The sequence below is a fragment of the Varanus komodoensis genome, unplaced genomic scaffold, assembly GCF_004798865.1.
Source record: "Varanus komodoensis strain SLA01 unplaced genomic scaffold, ASM479886v1 scaffold26, whole genome shotgun sequence".
NCBI lineage: Eukaryota > Metazoa > Chordata > Lepidosauria > Squamata > Varanidae > Varanus > Varanus komodoensis.
In genome coordinates this window covers 4,213,376-4,237,831 of record NW_025335684.1, presented here as the reverse complement: position 1 = coordinate 4,237,831, position 24,456 = coordinate 4,213,376, and the positions used below count along the sequence as shown (strand labels likewise).

The following is a 24,456-nucleotide window of genomic DNA, read 5'->3' as shown; positions in this document are numbered from 1 at the left end:
TCAAGTGGTCCGAAAATGTCTTCATAAATTACTCAGTCTTCATTACAAGTGCACTCATTTATGATACGAAGTGGTGGGGGAGGACACAAGGAATGTCTCTCAGTAACGAACCCCTCAGATTCTGTATATAGATATTGTTCTAGTTATAATGGCAATGCTTATATACTGCCTTTCTCATCTAGATTTTCCTAATTTTATTGCACTGACAACTTTTTGCATCTTTTCTTTTTCGTGTACAACTCATGCTCTGCACCTCAACCTTGTGAATTCTGAGCAGATGCTATCCACAGGGCTTTAAACATGGTTGATACAGATGTTCCTCTTTCGTAGGACTGTTGTAATGTCTAGAAAGGTCCGGCCAATGAACACAATATTGTCATCATCATGTAAATCGTGTGTAACCAACATGGCCAGCACGGTGCTCTTGGTTTCCTTTCCTGGTGCCCACTCATGCCTCAAGCACCACGTGCAGGAGTGACCTGTGATTTGCACGATATCTGCACTGTAAACAAAGCCACGAAAGTTAAGTAAATGAGCTGTTTCTTTCTAGGCACTGCAAATTAAAACCTAATAGACATAATGCAGAAGGAATTGGAGAGGTTGTGAAATACAGGCCTTCACTTTAACACTAGGGGTCAGATGCAACACTGAAACATTGTTTAGCATTATGAAAATGAACTGCAGGAGGCACTGCGTCCACGGGGTTCTCCCGCATCACCGCAGCCACAAGAAGCTGATCGTGTTGCTGAACCCCAGCAAATTGTGCTTGGCCTTAACTGTGCTTAGTTGGGATAAGCCAACCTCAAACCAGAGTTCATGAAGCTGGGCTGTTTAAAGAACAGTTAAAATTGGCCATAGTTGAATATGTGGGCAACACTGCGAATTGGGGTTGATCTGTGCTGTAGTGACTGGCCTGTTGGGCTGGGGCTGGGGCGATCCAGGCTCTCATCCCCATCCCCATCCCGCCATGAAAGCTCCCTGGTTGATGCTGGGCAGCTCCACCTGCCTCACAGGCTTGTGGTTGGGAGGATAAATCTGAGAGGAGGAGAAAGCGCCTTGGGTTCCTTGCAAGAGGACGAAAGGCGGCTTAGATGCGACGCGTCGCTGTAAAGGAGAGGCTGACCTTTCTGAGCTCCTTATCGCAGCTACCATTGGAAAGGAGGATAGAGGAAGCACGAACCAAAAGGCTGCCTGGGCTCCTTCTCATACCTCTAAATTATGATTCGGAGCTACACAGAAATGCAGTCCATGCTGCATCGTTAGCTTGCAGCGTTATTCTCCGGTGCGGTCTCGTTTGGACTGCCGGTGGAAGCGTGCGGGACACTGCTTCTCAGAGCCCCACAGCTGGAGCTGGGCCAAAGGGGGCCTCTGTATAGCCAGGCACAAGATGCTGCAAAGTCCCCTGAAGCAAACCCTCGCGGCTTCCCTCACAGGGCTAGCGGGAGGCTCCCCAAAACCACCTTGCACAGGTGAGGCTCCTGCAGGTAACGTGCTAGTGCAGTTTAATTTTTCCTAAGAAATGTGGGACAGAAGACAGGTTTGGACCCTTCTTGTAATGATGCTTTCTTTAGGTCAGGGGTGAGGAACGCTTTCTGAATTATTTAAAGAGGTCAAGGGCTGTCCCGTTACATGACTTTTAAATATGTTGGCAATGCAAACATTTGAGCATTTTTGATTGTTTATTCAGCATTTCAACATTCAGCTCATTCTAATCCTTTGGAAAATCACTTTAGAGGAGGGATGAAAGGAAAAATTCAAAAGTCTATAAAAATGAAAAAGAATTGCAATTTAAGTGAATTGCAAATATACACCTTTTTATTTCTCACATAATTAGTTACATCTATACCATTTCCCACGAATTAATGGCATGTTAGGGACAACTGATTCTTAAAATACTGGCATAGATGCCTCAATGTCTATTTGGACAAGTTTGCCCAACAATTGCATTGTTTCCTTGTTCTAACATAATACATCTACCTTGGGCACAACGCAAGAGATATTTAAAATTAAATAAAAAGCCTCCAGAACACAAGAAGGTCCCTGTTCCCATAATGTTCCATAGTGCAAGACCAATCTGTCATTAACCAGCAGAAATATACCCCAAAATGAAAAAGAATAATGTTGAATAATAAAAGCACACATATATTTAGCTTTAGTGATTATTAAAATCTAACACCTTCTAATACTTTCTGCAATTCATTTGAAAAGATTAAGCGAATATCCTATTGGGAAGTCAGAGCTTCCCAAGGCTCATAATTTATTAACATATTTCAGTGAACAGTAAAAGAACTCTAAAGAGTGTGCTAATCAATAAATAGAGCTAGCCATGAGCTGTCCATTAGACATTATCAAAAGTGATATGATGCTTTGCATTAGAGAAATCTATATACTTTTTTTGAAAGGTAAAAGTGCAGTTCTGAATTCTATATATTGGTTTTTCCTCCTCTATTCTAAATCCTCATGGAGTTTCTTCTGAATTAAATTGGTTTATCATGTACTGCGAGAAGGTGACAAGTGATATTTTACCTTTATGAATCTTGATTAGCAAAACCTCAGAGCAATGAACCTTCCTCAAAGGAAAAAAATACAATGGAATTAACACTGACAGCTATAGATTAAAAGCTATCAGGCATTAAACTATTAAGCCTTCATCTTTTTATTTTTACTTCCGTAAAAACATTTTCTTTGCAAACTACCAGCCCATTACATTATCAACGATATATCAGTTTTACTCTGCTAATGGAAGTCTAAATCAGTGCCATGTCAGAAATACACTATTTACAAGGTCATATATCCACCCACTAATCAAAACAGGATCTTAAACAAAGAGTGGGACATACTCTTCCCAGAGACTGTATAGCCCATGATTCTCAATTTACAGCTGTAGGGCATCCAAAGGTTATGAAACCGCCTTCCCCACTCAAGTCACACGCTCAAGTGGTTGCATGACATTGCCTCTCCTTTCTCTGGTGCAATGTCCTGCTTGCTATTCACTCAGTAGGGCCGATCCACATTCGCTAGAGGCCCCACTCACATTCGTGGCTCCAGCAAAGTTCAGAGATTGCGGGGGGTTTGGTTTGTTTCCTACATCTCAGCAGCCTCTAATGTGCCAGTTCACATTAGATGGGTACAAGCATCAGCATCCCACGACCTCGGAGGCGCATTGGGGGAGCTCTCAGCAGTGCTTGGAGAAGCAAGACTGCCGTTTTCATCCTCGGTGTACGTTCCTGGCATGTATGGCGGCAATGCAGCTCAACTGAATCTACAGTGAATTTCACCTTGATTCAGTCATGACTTCATGACTTTGGGATCCGAAGCAGGCATAGGGTCGGGGCGAGTGCCCACCAGAGTGCAACCTGACGGGTGCAACTGCACTCTCCTTCTCTCATGATCAATGGCGAAAGAAACAAATTTAGACTCCGTATCAATCTGAGACCTAAAGCCTGATGGAGAAGAATGGTGGCCACTGGCTACTGAAAGATGAAAAGGCGACTTTTTTAGTTTGTGGGGAAGCCAGAAAATCTCCCTGACCCTGGCATAATTGTAGCATGAACACCTAAACTTTCTTCCTGTTGGTTCATTTGGAAAGAGAACCCCCTCTAATGTTACTACTTCCAATTCCCAGTACATAAATCTGTCCTATCACCACTAATTCTGATGAGCATTCATCAAAGAATTAGAGGAGCAAAATATGCTCAATTGGCACAACACTGTTCGGGCTGGCAACAATGTGACCATACGAAGAACTTCCTGTTCATGATTGTCCATATTCATAATGAATATGTGACGGACACTTTTAGGGGTGCATTTAATACTACAGAATTATTTAAATTCATTGCATTTTTTTAAAGTTAGCAGCACCAGTGTTCAAAATGGCAGCCCGAGTATTCACTCACTGCTTGAATATTCAAAGAGGCGGTGTACCCTTCCCCACAGAGTCCACCATGGCTTAAATGAACTGTAGTAGGTGGCTTGATGTTGTCAGCAGGCCCAATGTATCCAGAGACCAAACAGCATCCGGAGGTATTCCCCCACCTTCTGATGACAGCTGGCCCTTGAGGAACATGGTGGAGCTCCCACCCAAAACTATTTCCCACCCCTGAGCCAAAGGAGCCGTACCATAAGAAAACAGCAGACAGGTGCAAATATGAACACTGATCTTACGTTTGCCTCCATTTTCCCAGTTCAAAGCTGTACTGCTCCATAAGCAGCCGCACTGATACACACAGCAGAGATTGCACATGAAAATGGTCTCCATTCAAATGGGGACAAGAACAAACCTGGCAAGGTGCTCCAACCTAGCAATCATTAATGATTAAATATCTCCTTGTCAGCCTCGCTTTTGAACATATCAATGCTCTGGGTGTGTTTGTCCAGGAGGAAACTAAGGGAAAGGTTTCTGTCTGCTCCATCATTTTTAATTAATATAGTCCCAAAATTAATCTGTACTGGGATTCAGAACTGGGCTGGTTCCAATATGTGCAAACACTAAAAAAGGCATTTGTAGTTGGCTACTTGCCAGAACTTAAATTTACAAGCTTCCCTAGAAACTCTACTTCCAGGTGCTTCCTCCCATTTTTGTTTCCATGGAAGCAGGTGATGGATTGTCCAAAAATGTGGTCCAGCATTTTTAAATAATCAGAGTTTTCAGCCAGTGATCATTATTAAGGGCATCTCATATTCTGTGTGTAGTGTGGCAGTATTCCTAAAGGAAAAGCCGGGCAAAAATAAATGGTGGCCGGTAGGAAGAAACAACGTTTTTAGAAATGTCAATTAGTACTGGTCAAGAAAAGCTGTAGAAGAATAAAGCACAGACAACAAGGATGGGATATTTTTGCTGTGTGATTTGTTCCATCTGCACAAATTTGTTTCATATATACCATTCAGCGGGTTTCCCTCCATCATGCACAGAAACAGTTTTCAATAGAAATGTATGGAGGCTATTTTTATTCCTTTCTACGCATTAACCAATGATGCATGATTTGGATTGGATACTGCATGAGAGCTTTACCTTCTGCTGGAAGGCTACACTGCTATTGTTTCTTAATAAGCAGCAGGCCAAGTGGAGAGACACATCCTTTGTCACAAAATTACAGGCAGATACCCAAGGAGGTTAGGAGACGTTCTTCTACTCCGACAAGTGGGAAGGAGGGAGCGAACTGTGAGTGGAGAACTATGGAGTAGTTTTGAGTCAGAGAGCAAGAAAGGGTCAGAGACAGAAAGGAACAGCGCAATTCTATCCATATCTATTCAGTGGTTGTAACACTGCATTGGTGAATGCCTTTCTTCCCTCTGCAAGCCATTTAAGATGCCTTATAAGCCTCTCCTCTCCATTTTATCCTCAAACTTTTTTTTTTCAGAATGTACCACAAGCTTGGAAATGTATGAGCTTTCTATTGCTAATTACATCCACTTTTCCATTTCATTCTAGAAAGTGGGAGTCAGGTAAATCCATTTAAACAAACAAAAACCCCTAGGTGAAAATTTCTCAACCATCCTTATTTTTATTTTTTATTTTTTTGGTAAGTATTCTTAATATGAACTTTGGAATAAAATACCATAAGTGGACATAATTTTGATATTATTGGATATGGTTAACTGACCTTTAAGTATGTTTCCTGCTCATTTCAACTTGATTCATGATTGTACAAAGGTGAACGGAATGTTGTATTTCGGCTTGTTATCCACACTGTGTCAATGTATTTAAGTGCCCTCTTCTGTAACCAGCTTTGAGCACAAAGTATTTGCCAGAGATGTGGGATATAAATAAATTATAATTATGACAAACTCTGTTGACAAAAGGGTGGAGACAGTGACCATGATCTTCAGCTTCACAGTAACATATTCCAGAGGAGGAGCTGTGTTGGTCTATTATTGTAGCAAAAACAAAGGGTTTTTTTCTGGTTTTGACATCTTAAATACAAATGAATGTGTGGTGGTGTAAACTTTGTGGATCTGAGCCCATTTTGTCAGAGGCATGACACCATTACAAGTACGGCTGGATAGATATACTTAAGAGTACAGAGAGGAGAAAAAGTATTTTATCAAGCAATGCCCAAAGGTCAAGCAAAGAAGAAATCCCAAGCCGAGACGGATGTAGAGAATTCAGAGAAATGAATACAAGATTCGGACAGCATAGATGTGGCTTATTCTGCACCAGCCACTTGTGATAGGCAGGAAGGACCAGTGCTGATAATAATTTATCATTCCAGTCCCAGAGTAGCTTACAAATACAAAACGAAAACCAATATAGCCATCATGAAATCGAACATAAAAATCAGGACAACCAACAGCAGCGATACAAATAAACCATTTAAGCAGGAGAGTTGCTTTCCGCTTTGAACTCTCCACTCCCAGGATTCACTGAAACCAGGTTCCACAGTATTAAATTCCCTAATGAATTCCGATGTGGTAACTTCACCCAGGAGTCTTCCTGCAAACTGCTGTTTCCTTTAAGCTAAAGAAATGCTAAAATCTCCGACGGGGTACTCTGGAAGATTAAAATGCTTCCCCATTGATTCCCCCTGAGTAGTACTATTTTAAAGGCTGCTTTCTGTCTCTTCGTTGTTTTGCTTAGAGGTTAACCTGTGTGACTGATATAAATATGTTAACTCCACAGCAGACTCTGTGTATTTTAAATGATAATGTGTGTCATGGAAATGGAGTTCAGTAGCAGCATGTTCACAAAAAGCAATTCCATTTTTTAGCTCATTCCAGAAATTCCTTTCTGGGCAAATATTTTTGGACTGGCTTGCATAAACACACACACACCCTCCATTTTTAATTGCACACCTGTTACTAAAGGTTCTGCTGCAACCAGGAGCCATCCTTCTAATACACATCAAAGAGGGCCATGAAATTTCAGGCGGGCCATTTACAATTTATTTAAATGAATTTGCAATCTGTTCAGTGAAGGCCAGACACAAAACTGCTAGAGATTCCACTCACAGAGAAGGATCATAGATAAGCCACGGGCAGGCTGCCAGTTCCTTCCTTTCTCTCCAGCATTAATTAATGCAAAGTTGGTTTCACATTCTTTGCCATAGACCAAATTCTTCAAATACAAGCTGAGTTTTGCTCAGCATAGTTGACCTGCTACTAACAGGCTGCAAAAGCCAAGCCACATCCAAACATGCAAAGATTTTCTTGTTGCTTTGTTTACTGAATCCTGAATAAAGCTTTCAAACACAAAAATGAAAGCCCTTAAAACAAATCCCTGAAAACTCAGAAACTCCATAGTGATAGTCTATATAAGTCACAATGCAACTATATAATCTATTCAATGGTTTCTGTCCATCATTAACAGTATAACTCTTGAAAACAATGAAAAGGTGTAAAGAAATCTTCTCGGTGTTTAAACTATTGGCATTAAGGAGAAATACTAAATATTAGCATACTAGTTTTGCAGCTGGGAATTCTTAGCACTGTAACTGCCCCAACCACTTGCCAGATTCTTTCACGGACGTTAGAACTGGGAATTTTGTTAGACATACATGAGATGACAGTGAGCGGCTTTGTAACGTTTGATGTCCCTTTTCAGTCGCTCAGACTGCTGAAATTGTCTTTAACCGCATGGTCCGCTTCTGCTGCTCATCCGGTTTGTACTTTCTTGCCACAGGATAAAGGTAAGCTGCACCACAGACTTAAACCAATTAAGCTATGACAGTTAAACCAGAACAAAACAGATGCAGTTTTGTTGAGTAAATCAAGTGAAGAACTTCCGTGGAGAAGGAGAAAGCGAAAGCAATGTTGTTCTCGTCTTACTTGTGACGTCCAGGTACATTCATGGGGAGCTGTGGTGGAGAGGAAGGGGCAGCAGCCTTGGAGTAGCTCGAGGGAGTGATGCTGAGTTGCACGGGCTCTCCCAAGGGCAGTGCGGAGGTGGCCCTGCAAACACCCGAGATGCCGTGGCGCCACTGCCATCACCAGCCCTTTGGAGATCGCTGGTCAAGCAGCAGAGGACAAGGAAGGCTTCTGCCATCCGCTTGTTTGCTCAGATGCCGGCAGAGTCTTGTGGCATGACCCTGGTGCACACAGGCACACTGCCCCCGCTACCTGGCGTGGCATTTGGCATCAGGACTCGGCGACATGGGTCGCCATCTCCACTCTGAATTGGCCCAGCCCTCTTTAGCAAGCCAAAGTGGCGGCTGCAACTACCTCTTGTGTGCGTGAGTCCGTAGTTTGATTATATGCCGTGTGAAGAAATACCTCCTTTTCTTGTTCAAGGATAGGCTAGACACGCACATGGTGGGCATGTCGTGAGCGGAGCCAGCTGGAGCTGGGGGTCAGACTAGATGGCCCGGGAGGGTCCTTCCGACTCACGCTGTTTCTACATTATGAGTCATTACCCACCAGCTTCATGGGGTGACTCCAGGTCCTAGTATTCTGAGGGAGGAAAACACGTGTATTCAGTAGTGCAGAAGATGAGATTTTGGACATGCTGTGTGTTTGTCAGAAAATCAGCCATTTCATATTGGAATTCACTAAGAACTCCGGGATGGATACCATCTAGTGATTCATCAACTAGAGTGGAGAATGTCCTATTTTGTCACCACCGTTTGCCTCAATTTCTCAGTCTTCCTTCCAGGAAACATCATTTCAAGTGCAAGTACCTGGCCTGTATCTTAATGCAGCAAAGACAAATGAAAACTCCCCGCAGCTTCTCTGCAATCTCCTTCCTGCCCTTGAGTGGCCCTTTACGTCTATTGTCATTCACTGCCTCCCCTCCCTAGCTGGTTTCCTGCTTCTGATATAGTTGAACAACTCTTTACTGCTGGCCTTGATGCCGTGAGATATATGCTCCTCAGCCGCCTCCTTCCTCTCTTACTGCTTGCATCTCCTTTGTGTAAGCTCGCGTTTCCTTTCCCTTTCCTCATTTCTGGAGGAAGTCTCCTTTTCTCCGCTAGCTTCTTACTTGCGAACCGTGCTGGTGATCTCTTGGACAGTAAGTATATCTAGCTGAAGTTCTGGCTGAACTTCCGTGACTGTGCTTTTGAATATTTCCATATGGGCTCTTGAACCTTCAGTTCCCTCATTTTAGAGAAGTTTCTTCATTTGAAGCCAAATACAACTCTGGTGGACTTCCTGTCCAGTTTTCCACTTAAAGATATATTGGATCCAATAGCACTGTGGTCACTGATTTTAACTGGTTCAATAACACCTACATCTTGTACTAGGTTTTAGGCGATATCACATAGGGTTAAATCAGGGTCAGCTGCCCTCCGACCAACTGTTCTAGTGCCCAGGCATTTAGGCATTAAGAATGGAACCTCTTTGTCATTATTAGGATATAGGCATTTATCTAGTCAGCCAGTATTTACAACGCTTTCTCATTTGGAGGCCCCTCTGAATTCATTTTCCTTCTCAAGATCCCCATGAGTACCCTGGCCTCAGGAATAATAGCATCTTCCTTGTAAACCAGCTTTGGAGCCTGGCACAGACGAAATGGAAAAGGAGGTTTCCAGGAAAAGGACTGGGAAGCTGGTATAATGGGGATTGGTTAGAAAGGGAGGGAACAGGATTCTGAAAGGATTAACACAGATGACAGCCAGCATTCCTCTCATACAAGTCACACAACATTTGGTGCTCTCCACTAAAAAAAACAGCAACAGGAACAGAAAGCGACCGTCAGCAACAACTCAAATCTCTCCCTGCAAGTACAGTGGCTGGAGAGTCACCTGTTCCTTGCAATCGGAATATAGATAAATCACTCAGCTGCAGTCCCCACCTTCCACCTGGCACCACCTTGACATTTTCTATACATGGAAAGGTGAAAGAAAAATAGTGATTTATTCATTTATTTTGCGGGCAACTCTTTCAATAGCCTGAAAAATCATGCACAAATGTTTGGAATGGTCCAGCCAGAGTTTTTTGTTCACTCTGTTTGCGGGTTCAACAAAGGGACCCTCAGAAGCCCAAGTCTGTCTGATATTTGGCAAATCCAATGCACGTCCATAATACTTAGGTGGATCCCAACAAGTTGGTAAAAGAAAGTGTTTGAAGGTCTTGACCAAATTAAACACTATCTAAGGGAAATATCATTGTGTAAGCTTACAATTCAATACATAGAAACTCAATGGAGCAGCTTATACAGATCGGTGGATTTTGATGTTTATATATATAAATACTGACATTCACAAACTAAAGCTTACAAGTTTAGAAGCTTTTTCTTTTATATAAAAAGAAGCAATATTATTCAGCAAATGCATCACTGACTTGGCAACCTCAGAATTTATTGTTCATTAAAAATACATGCTAATTATCACAATTTTAATTAAAGTATTATCTGGTGTATGTGAAATGCAATTATGTGCAACTAGCATAAGCCGTAAGGCAGGCTAATATTTGCAGAGAAGTGCTGCACCAGTTTGGCTCAGTACATGCACAATAATGTGTGTTTGTTTTCAAGTGAAAAATTGGTACATGGAACATTAATTGCTATCAAAGCAAAAACTGGAAGCCTAATTCATTACTTAACAGGCACTTTTCAGAATTTTATTTTATTTCATTTGCCTCTTTTGCTGTGCATAGAGGCAATGGACTATAGATGCATTGTAAAAAGCACTACCATTAAAACTTTATGATTCTATCTTAACAAGGAAAGGGACAGTTCCCTAAGCAACATTAAATGCATGAAAATACATTTCTGAAAATTTGAATAGAACAATTGCGTAGACGTTATTGAGCTTCGGAATTCCCTTGTTAGAGTTTCCCCCCAGTGGACACGACCATATTGGTTCCAGGATAGCCAACTTGGCAAGCTTCCTTCACGTAGAACACAATTTTCTTGCAATTATATAAAGCTACAACCCATAAAGGTGCTTCCTTATAAATTATGTAATTAATTACAGTGGGATAACATGTACAAGAAGCTAAAGGATTATAATATCTAGGATTTATACAGCATTATTCAAAATGCAAAGCACTTTGCTTTATCTTAGAAATCTGTGTAGATATCGATATATTTTTATAGGTGGGCATAAGATGAAAGTGCCTTCTAGAGCCAATGGATGGCTTCTTGGCAGATGCATGATTTTGAGCAATTATACGATTGCCTTAAACCTCCGTGATGAACTGCTGCATAAAACAACCAAGTTTTCTGTTAATATGCGACAGAACCCAGAGGCAATGATCACTCTGCAACATGGGTGGACAACTTGACTGGGAGCCACATTAGATGGTTTAGCAGACCTGTCTTGTGAGGTATCCAAAGCTCTCTCTGATTCATAATTATTGCACGAGTTTTGGTTACTATGGTCAGAAGAGATGGACAAAATGCTGACGTGGGTACATGCAACTACATGTATGTGGGACCAGGTGCATGCCCTTCATCACTGGTGACGTCTAGCAGGAAAAGCACTGGCTGGGTCAGGGAAGTGAGAAATCCCTCCTTCCGAGAGGCAGTGGTCCCAAGTCACCTGAAGGAGACGGCGATGGACCACTCCTTCGGAAGCTGTACCTGACTTGAAGGATGTTTGGCTGGATGTTTGGCTGGCCAAGGTCCTTGAATACATAGGTGGGCACTGACAAGATCCAGGTACTCCTGAACGAGATTGCTTTTCTGGATCTTTTCAGCGTTGGCCTCGTCTTTGCATCCAGGCTGTCTTGTTTGCCCTGCATGAGAACCTGTACCAGGGAAAAGGCAGGGAGTATGTTGCTGTTGAGACACCTTGAACTCTCAGCAGCATTTGATTCTGTCCGTCATGGTACCCTTCTAGTATGGCTACCCAAGATAGAAGCTGGGGCACGGCTTCGGTTCTGCTCTTATCCTGACAGCTGATTCTAGAAGGCGGCACATGCCGGGGAGATGGTTTGGCCCCGTGGAATTCCACATTCTACCCCCCGATTGTTTAGCATGTGCACGAAACTGCTGCTGGTCTTCATCAGGATGAGCCCAGATTGGTGTGGCAACGGATGTGCTGAATCAGCATCGTGTCTTGGCAATGGACCAGGTGAGAACCAATAAACCAAGGCTCAGTCTAGATGAGATGGCGGCTCTGTGTTCAAACACTGGAGACGCAACCAGCTCCCCGTGAGGGAGCAGGAGCCATCAGTGCCATTGCAGGCTTGGGGGGGCTCCATGGTGCAACATGCCTTCCACCAGCCTCCACCACTTGGTAGCTGAGCTGTGACCTGTCCAGGTGAGGATAGCCGTTTCACTAGTTCAACGTAAACATTTAGTTTAAGATGATTGCAATGTTCTGCATCTTGTGCTTTATTATATACCATTCGGAAACTAGGACTGGGCTGGCTTACCTGCATGTTGTCCCAATTTGGTTCTCTGCCAATTTCAAAGTCCTGGTTTTGACCTACACAGTGTTACACGGATCAAAATGCCTCAAGAATTCCTCCTCCTTGTATGAACCTACCCATCCCCTGAGTTTAGCTTCAAAGGCCCTTCCGTGTGCCCTCTCCAAAAGAATTTCATGAGATGTCAAGAGGTCATTTTGTAAAAACGCCATCTGTATGGAGTCCTCTGCCCAAGGAAGTCTCTCTGGGGCCAACACAGTGGATCTTCTCTGCCCCAGGTAATGGCGTTCTAATTTTCCTGGGCATTTTGACATTAGTTGTTGGGGGCTGCTTTTGTAATGCTTGTTCCAGGCTGTGGAGCTGGGGCAGATTTTGTGTACTCTTATTCTTTTTAGATCAAGTTTTGGGGGGACTTGTTTTTATTTGTAGTGTTATGCCAATTGTGGTTTATACTGATTTGAGTTTCTTTTCTTCTTGTTGTTATATTAACCATGATGAATCTCAGTCGCTTCCAGGCTGCTTTTTGCAGTGGAAGGAAACACGTCACTTCAGTGAACAAAGCGGCAACAAGAACAGTGCCCCCCACACACGTGAGCCACGGTTGATCCGAACAGGAATTTAGGCATTAGAAAGGAAAGTGGGGTCTGTGGCTGCCACAGAAAGCCAGAATCGGCAGCTCTGCAGCGCTGCTGTTCGCTTGTTTCTGCATGTTGTCGACCCATGCCGCAAAAGCAGGCCTGGATATCAAAAAAGGTTGTTCCAATATTTGCTGGTAGCAATGTTGCATAATAATTAGCCCAGCCTTCCTTTGTCCTTGTAATTGCTATCATTTATATTTCACTGGCCACTCTATTGTTTACTTTGACTTTGGCAGGGGAGGGAACATGGGCCAGTGGCTCAGGTTGCATACATAAGGTAGCAGAGGCCGGGGTCTTGGAACAAAGGCTGCATAAAGGCTGCATAAAGAGCATCATCCTGAAGACTCGGTTCAGCAGCTGCGCTGCAGTCTTTTGTGGTGGATGGCACATAACCAATGAAATGATGGCAATGATGTGCGTATGCACACTTGACTAGGAAAACAAGGGAAATTATGCCTAATATGGTAAAAACAAATCTCTGCATTAAAAAAAAAATCAAGGAAGAATCAACTTTGTCACTTGGATTTTTTTTTAATTCTCAGGGGTACTATCTACAAATAGCACATGAAACAACTGAAAAGTTTAATAGCTGATAGATCATCTAGTATTTAATCACATACCTGGGAAGAGCTAACCACCTGTGTGTGACAGCTGATATTATTCTATAAGCAAGTATAATAATGCAACATATCTGAGATGTTTCAGATGTAAATTGAAGAATTTATTGGACATCATATGCAGATGACAACATATAAGAGGAAACAGACACCAATATTCTTGCCTGGCAGAATAGGAGATGCTCTCTGGTGGATGAACCGATAATTAAGTGGAAGTCTGGCAGTTCCTAAAATATGTTTTGCTAAGCTACTCTGATAAGCACCTTCCAAGAAAAAAATCCTCAGACTGACTCTAGCATATTATACAATTCCTCAAGGAAACTTAAACTGATAGTAATGTTTTATAAAACAGAAGGTGATCCCTTGCTCTACTTTCTGCAGAAAAAAATTGGTTTTTTCTTCTTTTGTGTGTGTGTAATGCTTTAAAACAAAACATATGAAGGCGCTTGAAATTGAAATACCTTTCTAAACATATTTAGAATGTATCAAAATAAAGAGAACTCTGAGAGGCCAGTTAGACATGATAAATGCACATACAAATTGAATCTCAAGCTTTTTTGAGAAAAATGAAGCTCATCTGAAAGCAGTATGGTATTACTTCAGGCAATCTTTATTGTTTAACTAGGAAGATCACAGTGTAGGTTTGGGTTCTAGTCCCCACTCAGTCATGGAGCTCACTGGGTGACTTTGGGTGAGTCACGGACCCTCAGCCCAACCTACCTCACAGGGTTGTTGTTGTGAGGATAGGATGGAGAGGAGGAGGAGGAGAATTATGTCAGCTGCCTTGAGTTCCTTGAGAGGAAAAAATATCTCCTGAGTTCCATCCCTGCACTCTTGACCTTTGCACTGGCTCTAGTAAGATTCAGTTGTGGAAAAAACCAAAGCAACTAGACAGTCTCCATCCTTAAGGAGAAGGAAAGTCTTCCTTAGATCTGCCTCATAAGAAACAATAGACAATTGGGATAAAGAAACAATGCGAGATCATTTTGTAACTATTTCTGAGAATCCATCAGAAGCCAAACCTGAGAATTTCTAACTCCAGTATTTGACCTTGTCACAATGTTAACAAGTAGGTGGCCTTAACAAACCTCTCACACACACATGCATATGCACAAGATAACAGGATATCAAATTTAGGGCCCAATAGGGTTAAAACCAACTGGACCTTTGAAGCTTCTGTTCAAAATGCAAACTTCAGAACTCAGAGAGCAGTAGCCTTGAAAGCTCCAGTGTCTCAGCTATGACATTGCTGCTGTAAGAGCAATTTCAGGAATCCATCCCAGCCTGGACTCCTGGTCTACTTCCATAGCCGAAAGAAATTGAAGAGGCAAACCATTTTTCCAAAAAGAATATAAAAAATATGCAGCAAGCAATTTCTTTTGAATACCAAGGACTGTAAATGAAATGCAGATAGCAGCACAACTCACAAATGAAAATGTTTCTAGCTAGTGAGGCTTTTTAAAGCACCAATGACAACAAGAGTGATACGTTTAAGAAAAACAAAAGATGCTGAATCAGCTCGAAAAGCTTAGAATGGGAAGATGTAATGAAGAGATCAGATTTAGTGGCAAGCTGAATGACTGCATTCCTGGCACAGAGCTTGTACAGCCTCGTATCACAGTTGAGCAGGAGTGGCACCTGCAACAGCTGGTATATCAGCAAGCTCAGAGGAGATAAAAGTGGTACACAATATTTATTGTAGACAGATAAAAGAAGAGAGTGAAGTATGCATTACCCTTCTTGACAGCAACCACAAACGTCCTGGATAAACTATGGAGAAGACTTCTTAAGCCCTGCTTTTTGGAATACTGCCCCAGCAAGCACCAGGGGAGTCTTTAAAAGGAGCGTTTCAAGCACAGCATGCAGTTAAAGGACCATTAAGGAGATCGGATGGGATACGTGTTCCTAGGGAAATGACCACCAAAGCACTTGATGACATCCTAATTACTCCAAAATAGATGAACACCAATTCTAATAAATTAGTTCAGAGGCTTGATATGCAACCTGGCTATCCTTCACTTTGCCTTCACAGAGCAATATGTTCATCCAGTGTTATGGTAGTCGCAAAATCATGCCCGACCCATCACAACCCCATGGACAACATTCCTCCAGGCTCTCCCAGCCTCCACCATCCCCCAGACGATGAAGGCACAATTAAGGCAAATCAAACAATAGTCTGACATTTATAGAAATACAGAGCAGGAGATAAGGCAGATATTTACTCAGCAAACACTAATTCACAGAGTTTAGCATTAACTAACAACTAACAAAACACACTAGCAGGATTCAGCAGAATCACCCTAATAAGGATGCATACATGCGGAAAACCTATTTCTGTTATAAGCTTAAGGATTGGCCTTGCTCAGCACCGATAGATCCTCTGCCCTGATGAGCTTCAACCTTTTCAAAAAAAAGGGGCTTTTTTTTGAAGTGAGCTTATGAATTACTTTCATATGAGTCTGATAAGGTGGGGACTGGACTGTTTATTATATGCAAGCAATAAAAATGTAACCAACTAGCATCAGATACAGACGTTCAATTGGTGTTCAAGGCTACAATTCCATGCTCCCTTACCACTAAGCTCAATAGGAGGTGCTTAGAAGCAGACGCTGGACTGCACAGTATGTTATTTCCCAACAAATCATCACATGAATTTGCCTGGCAGTACAAATCATTAATCGTTTCTGGTTGTAGAGGACTTTTTCCCTCTTTTTGCAAAGCCAATAGTGGTTCACTGATGCAAAACTCCGTTAAGGAGACCTAGAGTAACTTCTGCTTGGCCTGTGCATTTCCCTTGCGGTCTATTTATGTGTGAAGGCAGCAGGTCTGACAAATGTAACTCACAGAGAAGCTGCGCACAATCAGGTGCACGTTAGTGGGGCTGATTCATCCATTGCTGCCACTTGGGATCCTTGCAGGGCTGTAGGTAGTTGTGGAATGGACTGAGCCGGATCGGAAGCAGCGGCTGTGACGAATGGGCCTCAGGGAATGTGGTGCAGGCATCAGCAGAGGAATGCGAGCACAGAGGAGGGCGGGGAGAGGGAACCGGACTTCCGAATCCATCAAGGGAAGTGCAGGATCATACCCTGCCGTGTGTTTGCACGAAGTAAACCATGGAGAAATGCGATTTGCCCAGCCAGGCCGATTCGTTGCCCACAAGGACAGCACGTGGACGGCAGTGCACAAGCAAGGGAGGTCAGCACAGGGGATACCAGGCTACAGACAAACGTCACACCGTTTTCCACTTCAGGTCTTCACATTCAACAACCTTCCTTGTATCTGTGCCTAAATCTACGCACACCAGCTCCAGCCGGCATTTCCATCCCTCCCCCACCCCCAGATAAACCTTGATTATCCACTTACTGCTTACTAAATTACATTAGGGTACAGATGGAAGAAAAAAAGGTTCTTAAAATATCCTAATTAACAGAAAGGGAAAGTTTGTGTTAAAATGAGACTGGCATTTTAGATATGCTGTAGAATGAGAGAACTGGTACACCTAGAGAGAATGCTTAGGTAATCAGAGTACAACCGTTTTTCTATGAATGGGCGAAGTGCTAATTAGACCAAAAGAAATAAAACTGTCATCACGTGGTAAAGGGGTATAAAACAAACCAAACACTAATTGCCATTTCATTGTCAAAGAAACAAGTTTCAAGTGCAGCTCACATGCTAATTCCCCTTTATAAGTAAACACCAGAAATCATAAAGTTTGCACAATTGATTAAATACCAATTAGTGGATAGGTGTGTGCTGTTCCAGAAATATGCCAGGACAATGTACAAAGACAGCGAGGGTCAGGCTGGTGCTACAAGGGCAGAGTCAAATACTCTCCTCGAACAAGGCATTTTGTTAAAATATTTCATAGCCAGACTTAAAGCAGCCATCATGTCTCAAACAAAGACTGCATTAGCTTGTTTTATTAACTTTAAACCTTAAAATGCAAGCTGCATTATTAAGTGGAATTAGTCATATATTAAAAGTAATTGATTTTAACTTACATTCTGCTGCTCGGTATAATCTTGTGCCCATCTCTAAACCAAGTCACTTGTGGTCTGGGGAAGCTTGAGATGTCCGGGAAGTTTAGTACCGTGGCTTGCCCTTCAGACACTGTTTTCCTCTGGTCGACATCTTGGAAATTCCCCATGTCTGCAAAAAAAAAAAAAGTTATACTAAAAAACCCAGGAGTTTCTTCTCCCATGCCATGTTGTCACTTTTTAGGGGTCACAGAGAATAATAATTATGTTTTATAGCAGTCATTGGCACTGTCGCAATTTAGCAGCAAGCTGTAACAGGCCTCGTGCGAGTGCTGAGGATGCAGGTTTGTGGATGTGCAGTGAGGCATGAGGCAAAGCCCAGTGACTCTGGGACATCCAATAAGCGTCTCAGTCAGCACCGCTGCATTTCCTTGAGTAGGCAATTGACTGCTCTCACCAACTGAAAAGGGATATATTTAGTAGCAGATGAATTCCAGAACTTAATTTTATAATATATTAAAGCATTCTAATGTGCATCTAAAGATGATAGCTCTCAACCGAAATTGTGAAATAACAGGCCTTCTATTTGGGACGCAGGCAAGTTAAGGGGGTACCTGAACCATCCGTACTTTAAATCAACCCTCCCTTTCCAATCTGAGCCTTTAAGGCAGCTTAAACTGGAGTTAAAATCCAAATTCTAATGGGCGTTTTAAGCAAAATGGTAGTACCCAATAAAGTGAATTATACATCCAAATATCCATGTTAATAGGATAGACTTAGCTGACACCTTTTTTCTGTTGATATCCCTGTAAAGGAATCCAGTGAAGGGCATCAGAGAAAGACCTCAGTTGCCAGGTAGGTTCATCTGGAAGATGGCAGCCCTTCGGGCAAGCTGGTCCTAGACCTTTACACGTTCATATGTAACCACTGGGACCTCAGCCCAGGAGCTAATAGGCAGCCAGTGAAGATCATTCAATGGCATAATGATGCGAACACTCCTGTGAACTTCCTTGCAAAGGCAGTCTCACATATAATGCACTGCAGCAATTAATCCGCATCACATGGTCCCCACTAGTGCGCCAGCCAAAAGGAACTGCCAGCTAGAGAAGCTGCTTGGCTGTACTGTGAAGATCGCAAAAGCAGATGTAGGCTAGAAAACTGAGCAAGGAGCAAGGTCACTCGGCTAAAACATAGGGCAAGGGCTCAGTTCTACGCCCATCCACCTGGGAGCAAGTCCTGTTGTATTCAGTGGGATTTAGTTCTGTGATGTAGATTTAGAGAGATGAAGGCCTGCAGGATATAGGATGGATAAAGGGGCTGGGAAAAGTAGGAGCATGAACTGAGTGGGCACAGGCTGAAACAGAGAGGGCAGCAGTTCGTGGTTCAGGGCTTGTTGACAATTCCTTTCATCTCGAATGTAGAGGCGTGTGTTCAGTCAGAAAAAAACATTCTTATACATATTTTAACATAGTTTTGTGTAATACATAAAAGGGAAATAAATGGAGGAAAGGTGGTCCATGGGTCTACTCTATCCCGTGACTGAGCTGCAGAAAGAGAAATGGATGGTCCTGCTCAGGAATGACCAGACACTGAAGCAGCCTGGAAAACCATGTCAGTATTTTAAATTGGGCCTTAATAAGCAACCTGACATTTCCAAGAACTAAAATAATTAACACTGTATGGTTCACAAAAGTCCATATCTTTTGTTTACAACTGTAATCAGATTACCTACATTAAAAGAAGTATTGAACCATGCAAGTAGTTCTAATTAACCTTGTTGTTACATCATCAGTTTAGCTTTCACAATTTAGACATTTTCTAATTAAGAATTCCATAGCGAGTCCTATGCAGCCTTGTTTGCATTAATTTTCAGCTAATTTTTTTTTAGTACAATGCTTTACCATTCGAGTTATCTAAGAATTAAAGTTTGTGATGCTTTCCCATGTACATTCTGAAATTAAAGAATTGTATTTTATATTTAATTCATCATAAGTGAGAAGCATTTGGTACATGGGTGCCAGCATCTGGAAGGTAAAGTTATCCTTTAATTTTGGAATTTGTTCCGGATTTGTGTGTGTGTGTTTTTTTTTTTTTTTTTTACTGAAATCAAAGATCCTTCTTACAGTAAAAGAGCTCTGGATATCTTGGGTACACTTCCACAATGAATTCACACCAGCTGAGAGGCAAAGGCCTGCCATGATGGTGGAACAGGGGCTTTTCTGCAGGCAAAAATACGATACTGGAACAGGTAAGAGGGGGTGAGTCTGGGATGAGACGGGCGCCATACCTGCCAAACCACAGGGAAAGCACAGGCTTACACCGGCTCGGAACCTGACAGACGCCTCTTGCCCCCTCCGACTTCCATGGTGCCTGTGCAGCTACAGCGGAGCAGAGGGCACCGGGCAACGTGGCCTCCATCCAGTCGTGGCGGGCTACTGCCAGGGACTCCACACGGGGAGGCAACACCATTCTGGTAGCGGGTGCTGCCGCAGAGGGTCACGCGGCTGGCCAGGCCCCGTTTTGTGCCCTGCACACTTAAGGCTCACCAGGGGCAGTTCTGATGATCCCCCCCCCGCCCCCCCCACCTCGTGCACAAGACAGCCCGTCTCCAGAGGCGGTGGAGCCCCTGTGGAGCTGTTCGCCAACTTTTCCTCGCAAACACCAGGACCAAGCATTGCAGATCACAGGCCGGCTGCTTGCCATACCTGAACGGCACAACAGACAGGGGCAAGATCCATTCTTCTTTCTGTCTTTCTTTCCAACCCACATATCGAATTTGGCTTAGAAACCGCTTCGGTGTTACCTTCAAGATTACACAAGTCCTTGAAATGCAATCTTAACTTGGACTTGGGTAGTATAGAGTCTCCCAAAGTCTCTTTCTTAATAATGCGCATGCAAGCAGTAATATACTGCTCTTTCAATGCAGAAAGTGATGTGATTTCAGAAGAAGTCCTGTCCCACCCTCAGGAACTGCTCAGTGGAGATCTGTTCACAGGGGCTGAAAGATCAGGAGCAAGCCCTGAAGTTGGCTTCAGAGTCTGGCTCAGAGGAACCCTCTTGCCAGTGGTCACTCGCCACGGCCCGCATATTGCTTCACGGAGATCAAGAGTGATGGGAATTCGTGCTCCCGAAGGAGGGCAGACTGAGAAGAGTCCTGGTCATGCTTGCATTAGCCCTGCTTAATGTTGGCTAAATCATGTAAAGCAGTACTGCAAAATTAAATATTTCACAGTCCAAAAAACTTTTTAAACCAGTCAGTGTCGCATGGCATCTGCAAAACAGACATTAAATAACAGCTGAAAGAGTCAATGTCTGCTGGACCAATTTGTGCAGCATTACACACTATTATTCTTGATGCTAATATTAAGCTGCAGGAAAAATAAATTCAGCACATTTCCCTCACGGTACCTCTCTTCTCCATTTAATCACTTCCTTGTAAATGGTCATGTCTAATAAAGAATTCCATTCACCCACTTCATCTTCCTGCCATTTATCAAATGACAGCCACTGTTGCTGACCTTCCAGTTAAGTGCCCTGAGGAACAATAATCAAAGTCTCAGACAGAGACGTGTAGTGTATAAACAAATGGTGAACTTCATCTTAACTTGGGAGATTTCTACTTGTCTTCTCCCCGGGCAGTCACGGCAGAGCTTCCCACCAACAGAAAGGTAAAACAGAAGATGCCTTCAGTTCTACAGAAAGGACTCTTCCCCAGTAAGAATGGAAGTTTGACTTATGAGTTCCTGACACAATTTATTAAGAATGTATTCCGTTTTGATGCTCCTAATTGGAAAAATTAACATGGTTTACATTAGTTTTATAAGTTGCTGACAAGCTTATGCTGAGTCTAGGTGCTAGCAGGGAGCCTATGGCAGAGCCCTGGACCCGTTCTTGACAAGCCATGTGTGAGGAGCCCAGTCTGGGGATGGAAATCTGGAGTTCCCCAGCCCCCAGCCCACTTCCTCTCGGCCTGAGGTCTGCCTTGCACTGGCTGTTTGTGTGGGCAGCCGGTGCGAGGCAAGTGAGCTGGCTCATTTGGCCCCAGAGCACAGATCATGGAGTGTTTGTCAACTAAAGCATGAACATGCGGGCGTGAGCAGGCTGAAACGACACGGCAACTTGCCCCTCCTGTTCAGATGTTCTGTATGTTTATATTTAGCATCTTCCAAAGCCCTGCCCTTCACATTAAAGAGTGCCAGCTCAGGCTAAAACCTTTTTATTTCCCCAATGTGTTAAGGTTGGACTGTTTTTAATATGGGCTTTATTGCTGATTGGTTAAGAATTTGGTTAGGATGCTGTGTTTTGTTTTAGTTTGTCTTGTTGTTAAACTGCCCCAAGACCACGGTAAGGGACGGCCTAAAAGAATTTTAAATAAATACATACATACTCATCTTAGTGGTCTTCAGCTTGCAAAAATATGAATTAAAAACTTTCTGCATTGTCCATTATGTATTCTTAGAAGCTGAAAAGATGGCCAGATAGAAGTACTCACCCTGTGATACGGATTCTCTGCATGGCAGCCAACCTGGTAGCCTCTCGGCGTGCTGGGCAGCAACTCCAATAGTCCCTAAAGTGCTAGCCCAAAGTGGCTAGAGGAGACTGGGCTGCCTTATTCTCACTCTAGAAAGCCTGGAAGTTGTGTAACTGCTTTGGGAGATAATAGGACAGGCCTAGGCTAATCGGCAGAACGGCTATATCATTATCTGCACAAAAGATGCCTGCTGCATTTTGATTAAGAAATGTTTGAATAAATGCCTTTCACACATACATGCCACTTGAACTTCTGATTTTCTTTGCATGAGTGCCCCCATTCTGTTCCTCACAACGCACTGATAAAAACCAGCATCAGATCTTTGCAAGGATGGAATAACATACCTGTAAGACAGAAAAAGACACAATGGTTACAACATATGCTAGAAGTTCGTATCTGTTCTCAAAAACAGTTCGAGCTGAAAAAAAACATGTCTCGGCTTCTCAAAAAGTTTTAAAACTTTCCCAAAGCTTATTCGAACCTCTGCAATGCGTCCTTCCACGTGATTATCAGTCCTCGTTTTTTGTATGATTCTGCCCCCTATGCTATACCACGTGGTGTAGGCAAGAAAAACTTAATATGAATAACATCATTCAGCTTGAAGAGCCATTTACGAATAGATTGAATTTCACATTTCACCTAGTACTGACATATTTCAGCATTTTCTACCACTCAACACTGCTTCATCTGTAAGGCAAGAAAGTTAATTTCTTGCGGTGACAAAAAGCAAAACAGAAATCTATGGGCTGATGTTGGAAAAGATGTTTGGCGACATCAAATCTCTGCTTCTGAAGTCTTTTTAAAAATGTACATTGCGTAATCAACTGAACTCATAAAAGTAGTGGAAGTAGATAAAGTGCTCTGCATTTTGCCGAGATGACTAGGAAACGATCGCTGTGGTGATTACCACTCTCCCTTTCTATTAATAGGCACCCACAAACCAGCCAGTTCCTCCTTTTTTCCACCTGCTTTTAAATTCTCTTCTCTAGGAGTGCCCAAAAATGTTCAGAAAGCTGAAAGCAGTTTTCTAGGGCCATCTTTCAGTACACATCTTTAATTTTAACTTCCTGCCCTGACCTCTGGTTAAACCATTCTGCATGTATTTTTATGACACCTCAGTCTATGCTCTGGAAAAGCCCAAAAATCAGAATATCAAGGCCTTCTGCAATAACAAATTTTGGTAGGATTGACATAAGTTTAAATTGTGAGTATCACATCCTTTTGAGGTCCAGTGCAATTTTAGGAACAGTTCTGAATTCTGCTTTTTGCTTAAATACATGAAAGGATGGGCCCAAAGGAGCCCTAGCAGACATGCCCAGAACAGGTTCATTTGTAAATAATGCATTTCCATTCATTCATTGCTTCAAACCCAATTATGAACAAGTCAAGAAACCTTAAAAAATGGATCAATTGCAGGTTAAAAAATTGAGACAGCTGAACAAACGATAGCAGGAGATACAGTGCTCACAATTTAAAGGCTTAGGATAGAAAAAGGGGTTTTTCCCCTGGCAACTCAAGCTCATTAGATTGGGTAATGAGTGTTGCTGAAGAAAGCCTTCCTATGCTGAGGTCCACAGCAAAGCAGAGCCCTTTCTCAGCCCCTGCATCGCCTCCAAGTGTAGCCCACTCAGCGTAGTCTCAGAGCCCACCCCAGAATTCTAAGAACGCCTCCAAGTGCTCCCCTGGCCCACCTTCTCACCACCAGATGCTGCAGCCATTTTTGCCTTGTGCTCCCTTTGCCTGCTGGCCAGGCAGAAAGCCACACGGTGGGCATGCAGGCAGGGGCATCCGTCTCCCCACGCCCGCCACGTCCTGGGCAGCAGCAAGGCAGGCGAAGAAGCAGGTTGTAATGAGGAGGAGGATGGAGTCACACCAGTGGCTCCAGCTGGTGTCGAGGCCCTTGGCTGGTGCTTGACTTCAGCTAAGCCTTGATACCAGCCCTGGGAAGAACATCCGCAGAAGGAACTCAGAGGACAACTTCAGCGCCAGTGAGTTTTCTGTCAGAGCAAGGGGCTCTTAAGGTACCTGAGACGGAAGTGCAGCTGTTACTACTGCATATTGCGCTAACACGTTGCTTAGCCCTTTGGTTGTCCCGCCTCCTTCATTATATTGTTGATTGTACATTCTGCTCATGAGAACACACGGCTCCTCAGGTGCTCGCCTATTCAGGCAACTCTGCATGTGGGCCCTGCTCTGCCGCGACCATGTTAGCAACCTCAAGGGTTCTCGGAGCATTGTTTCAGCGCATGAACTATTGTGCGACTATTGTATCGATAGCTTTGAAAATGACGAGGCTGTGATTATCCTAAGCATTATATGCTAGCTTATCCCCCGAAGCTAGCCATCTTTCTTGCCTAGTAACAGAAGAATCATTCAGCATGCAAGAGACGGAAAGGCACTTTTATTGTCTGCATGCCAGAAGGGCACTTAAAGTTCCTGCAGAA

At 43.1% G+C, this 24,456-nt stretch overlaps 1 protein-coding gene across 3 annotated transcripts in view; it reads right to left on the bottom strand.

Moving 5' to 3' along the window:
• Positions 1 to 24,456, bottom strand: part of SDK1 (sidekick cell adhesion molecule 1) — a 482,213-nt gene that overhangs the window by 357,893 nt on the left and 99,864 nt on the right. For 2 of the 3 annotated variants that reach the window (XM_044433572.1, XM_044433573.1), the window contains exons 3-4: positions 22,250 to 22,356; positions 17,506 to 17,653 (exon numbers count right to left, since the gene is read on the bottom strand). In XM_044433572.1, coding sequence (XP_044289507.1) covers positions 17,506 to 17,653; positions 22,250 to 22,356 — 255 coding nt within the window. The remainder of the gene's footprint in view (positions 1 to 17,505; positions 17,654 to 22,249; positions 22,357 to 24,456) is intronic. The other variant, XM_044433574.1, reaches the window with a different exon arrangement.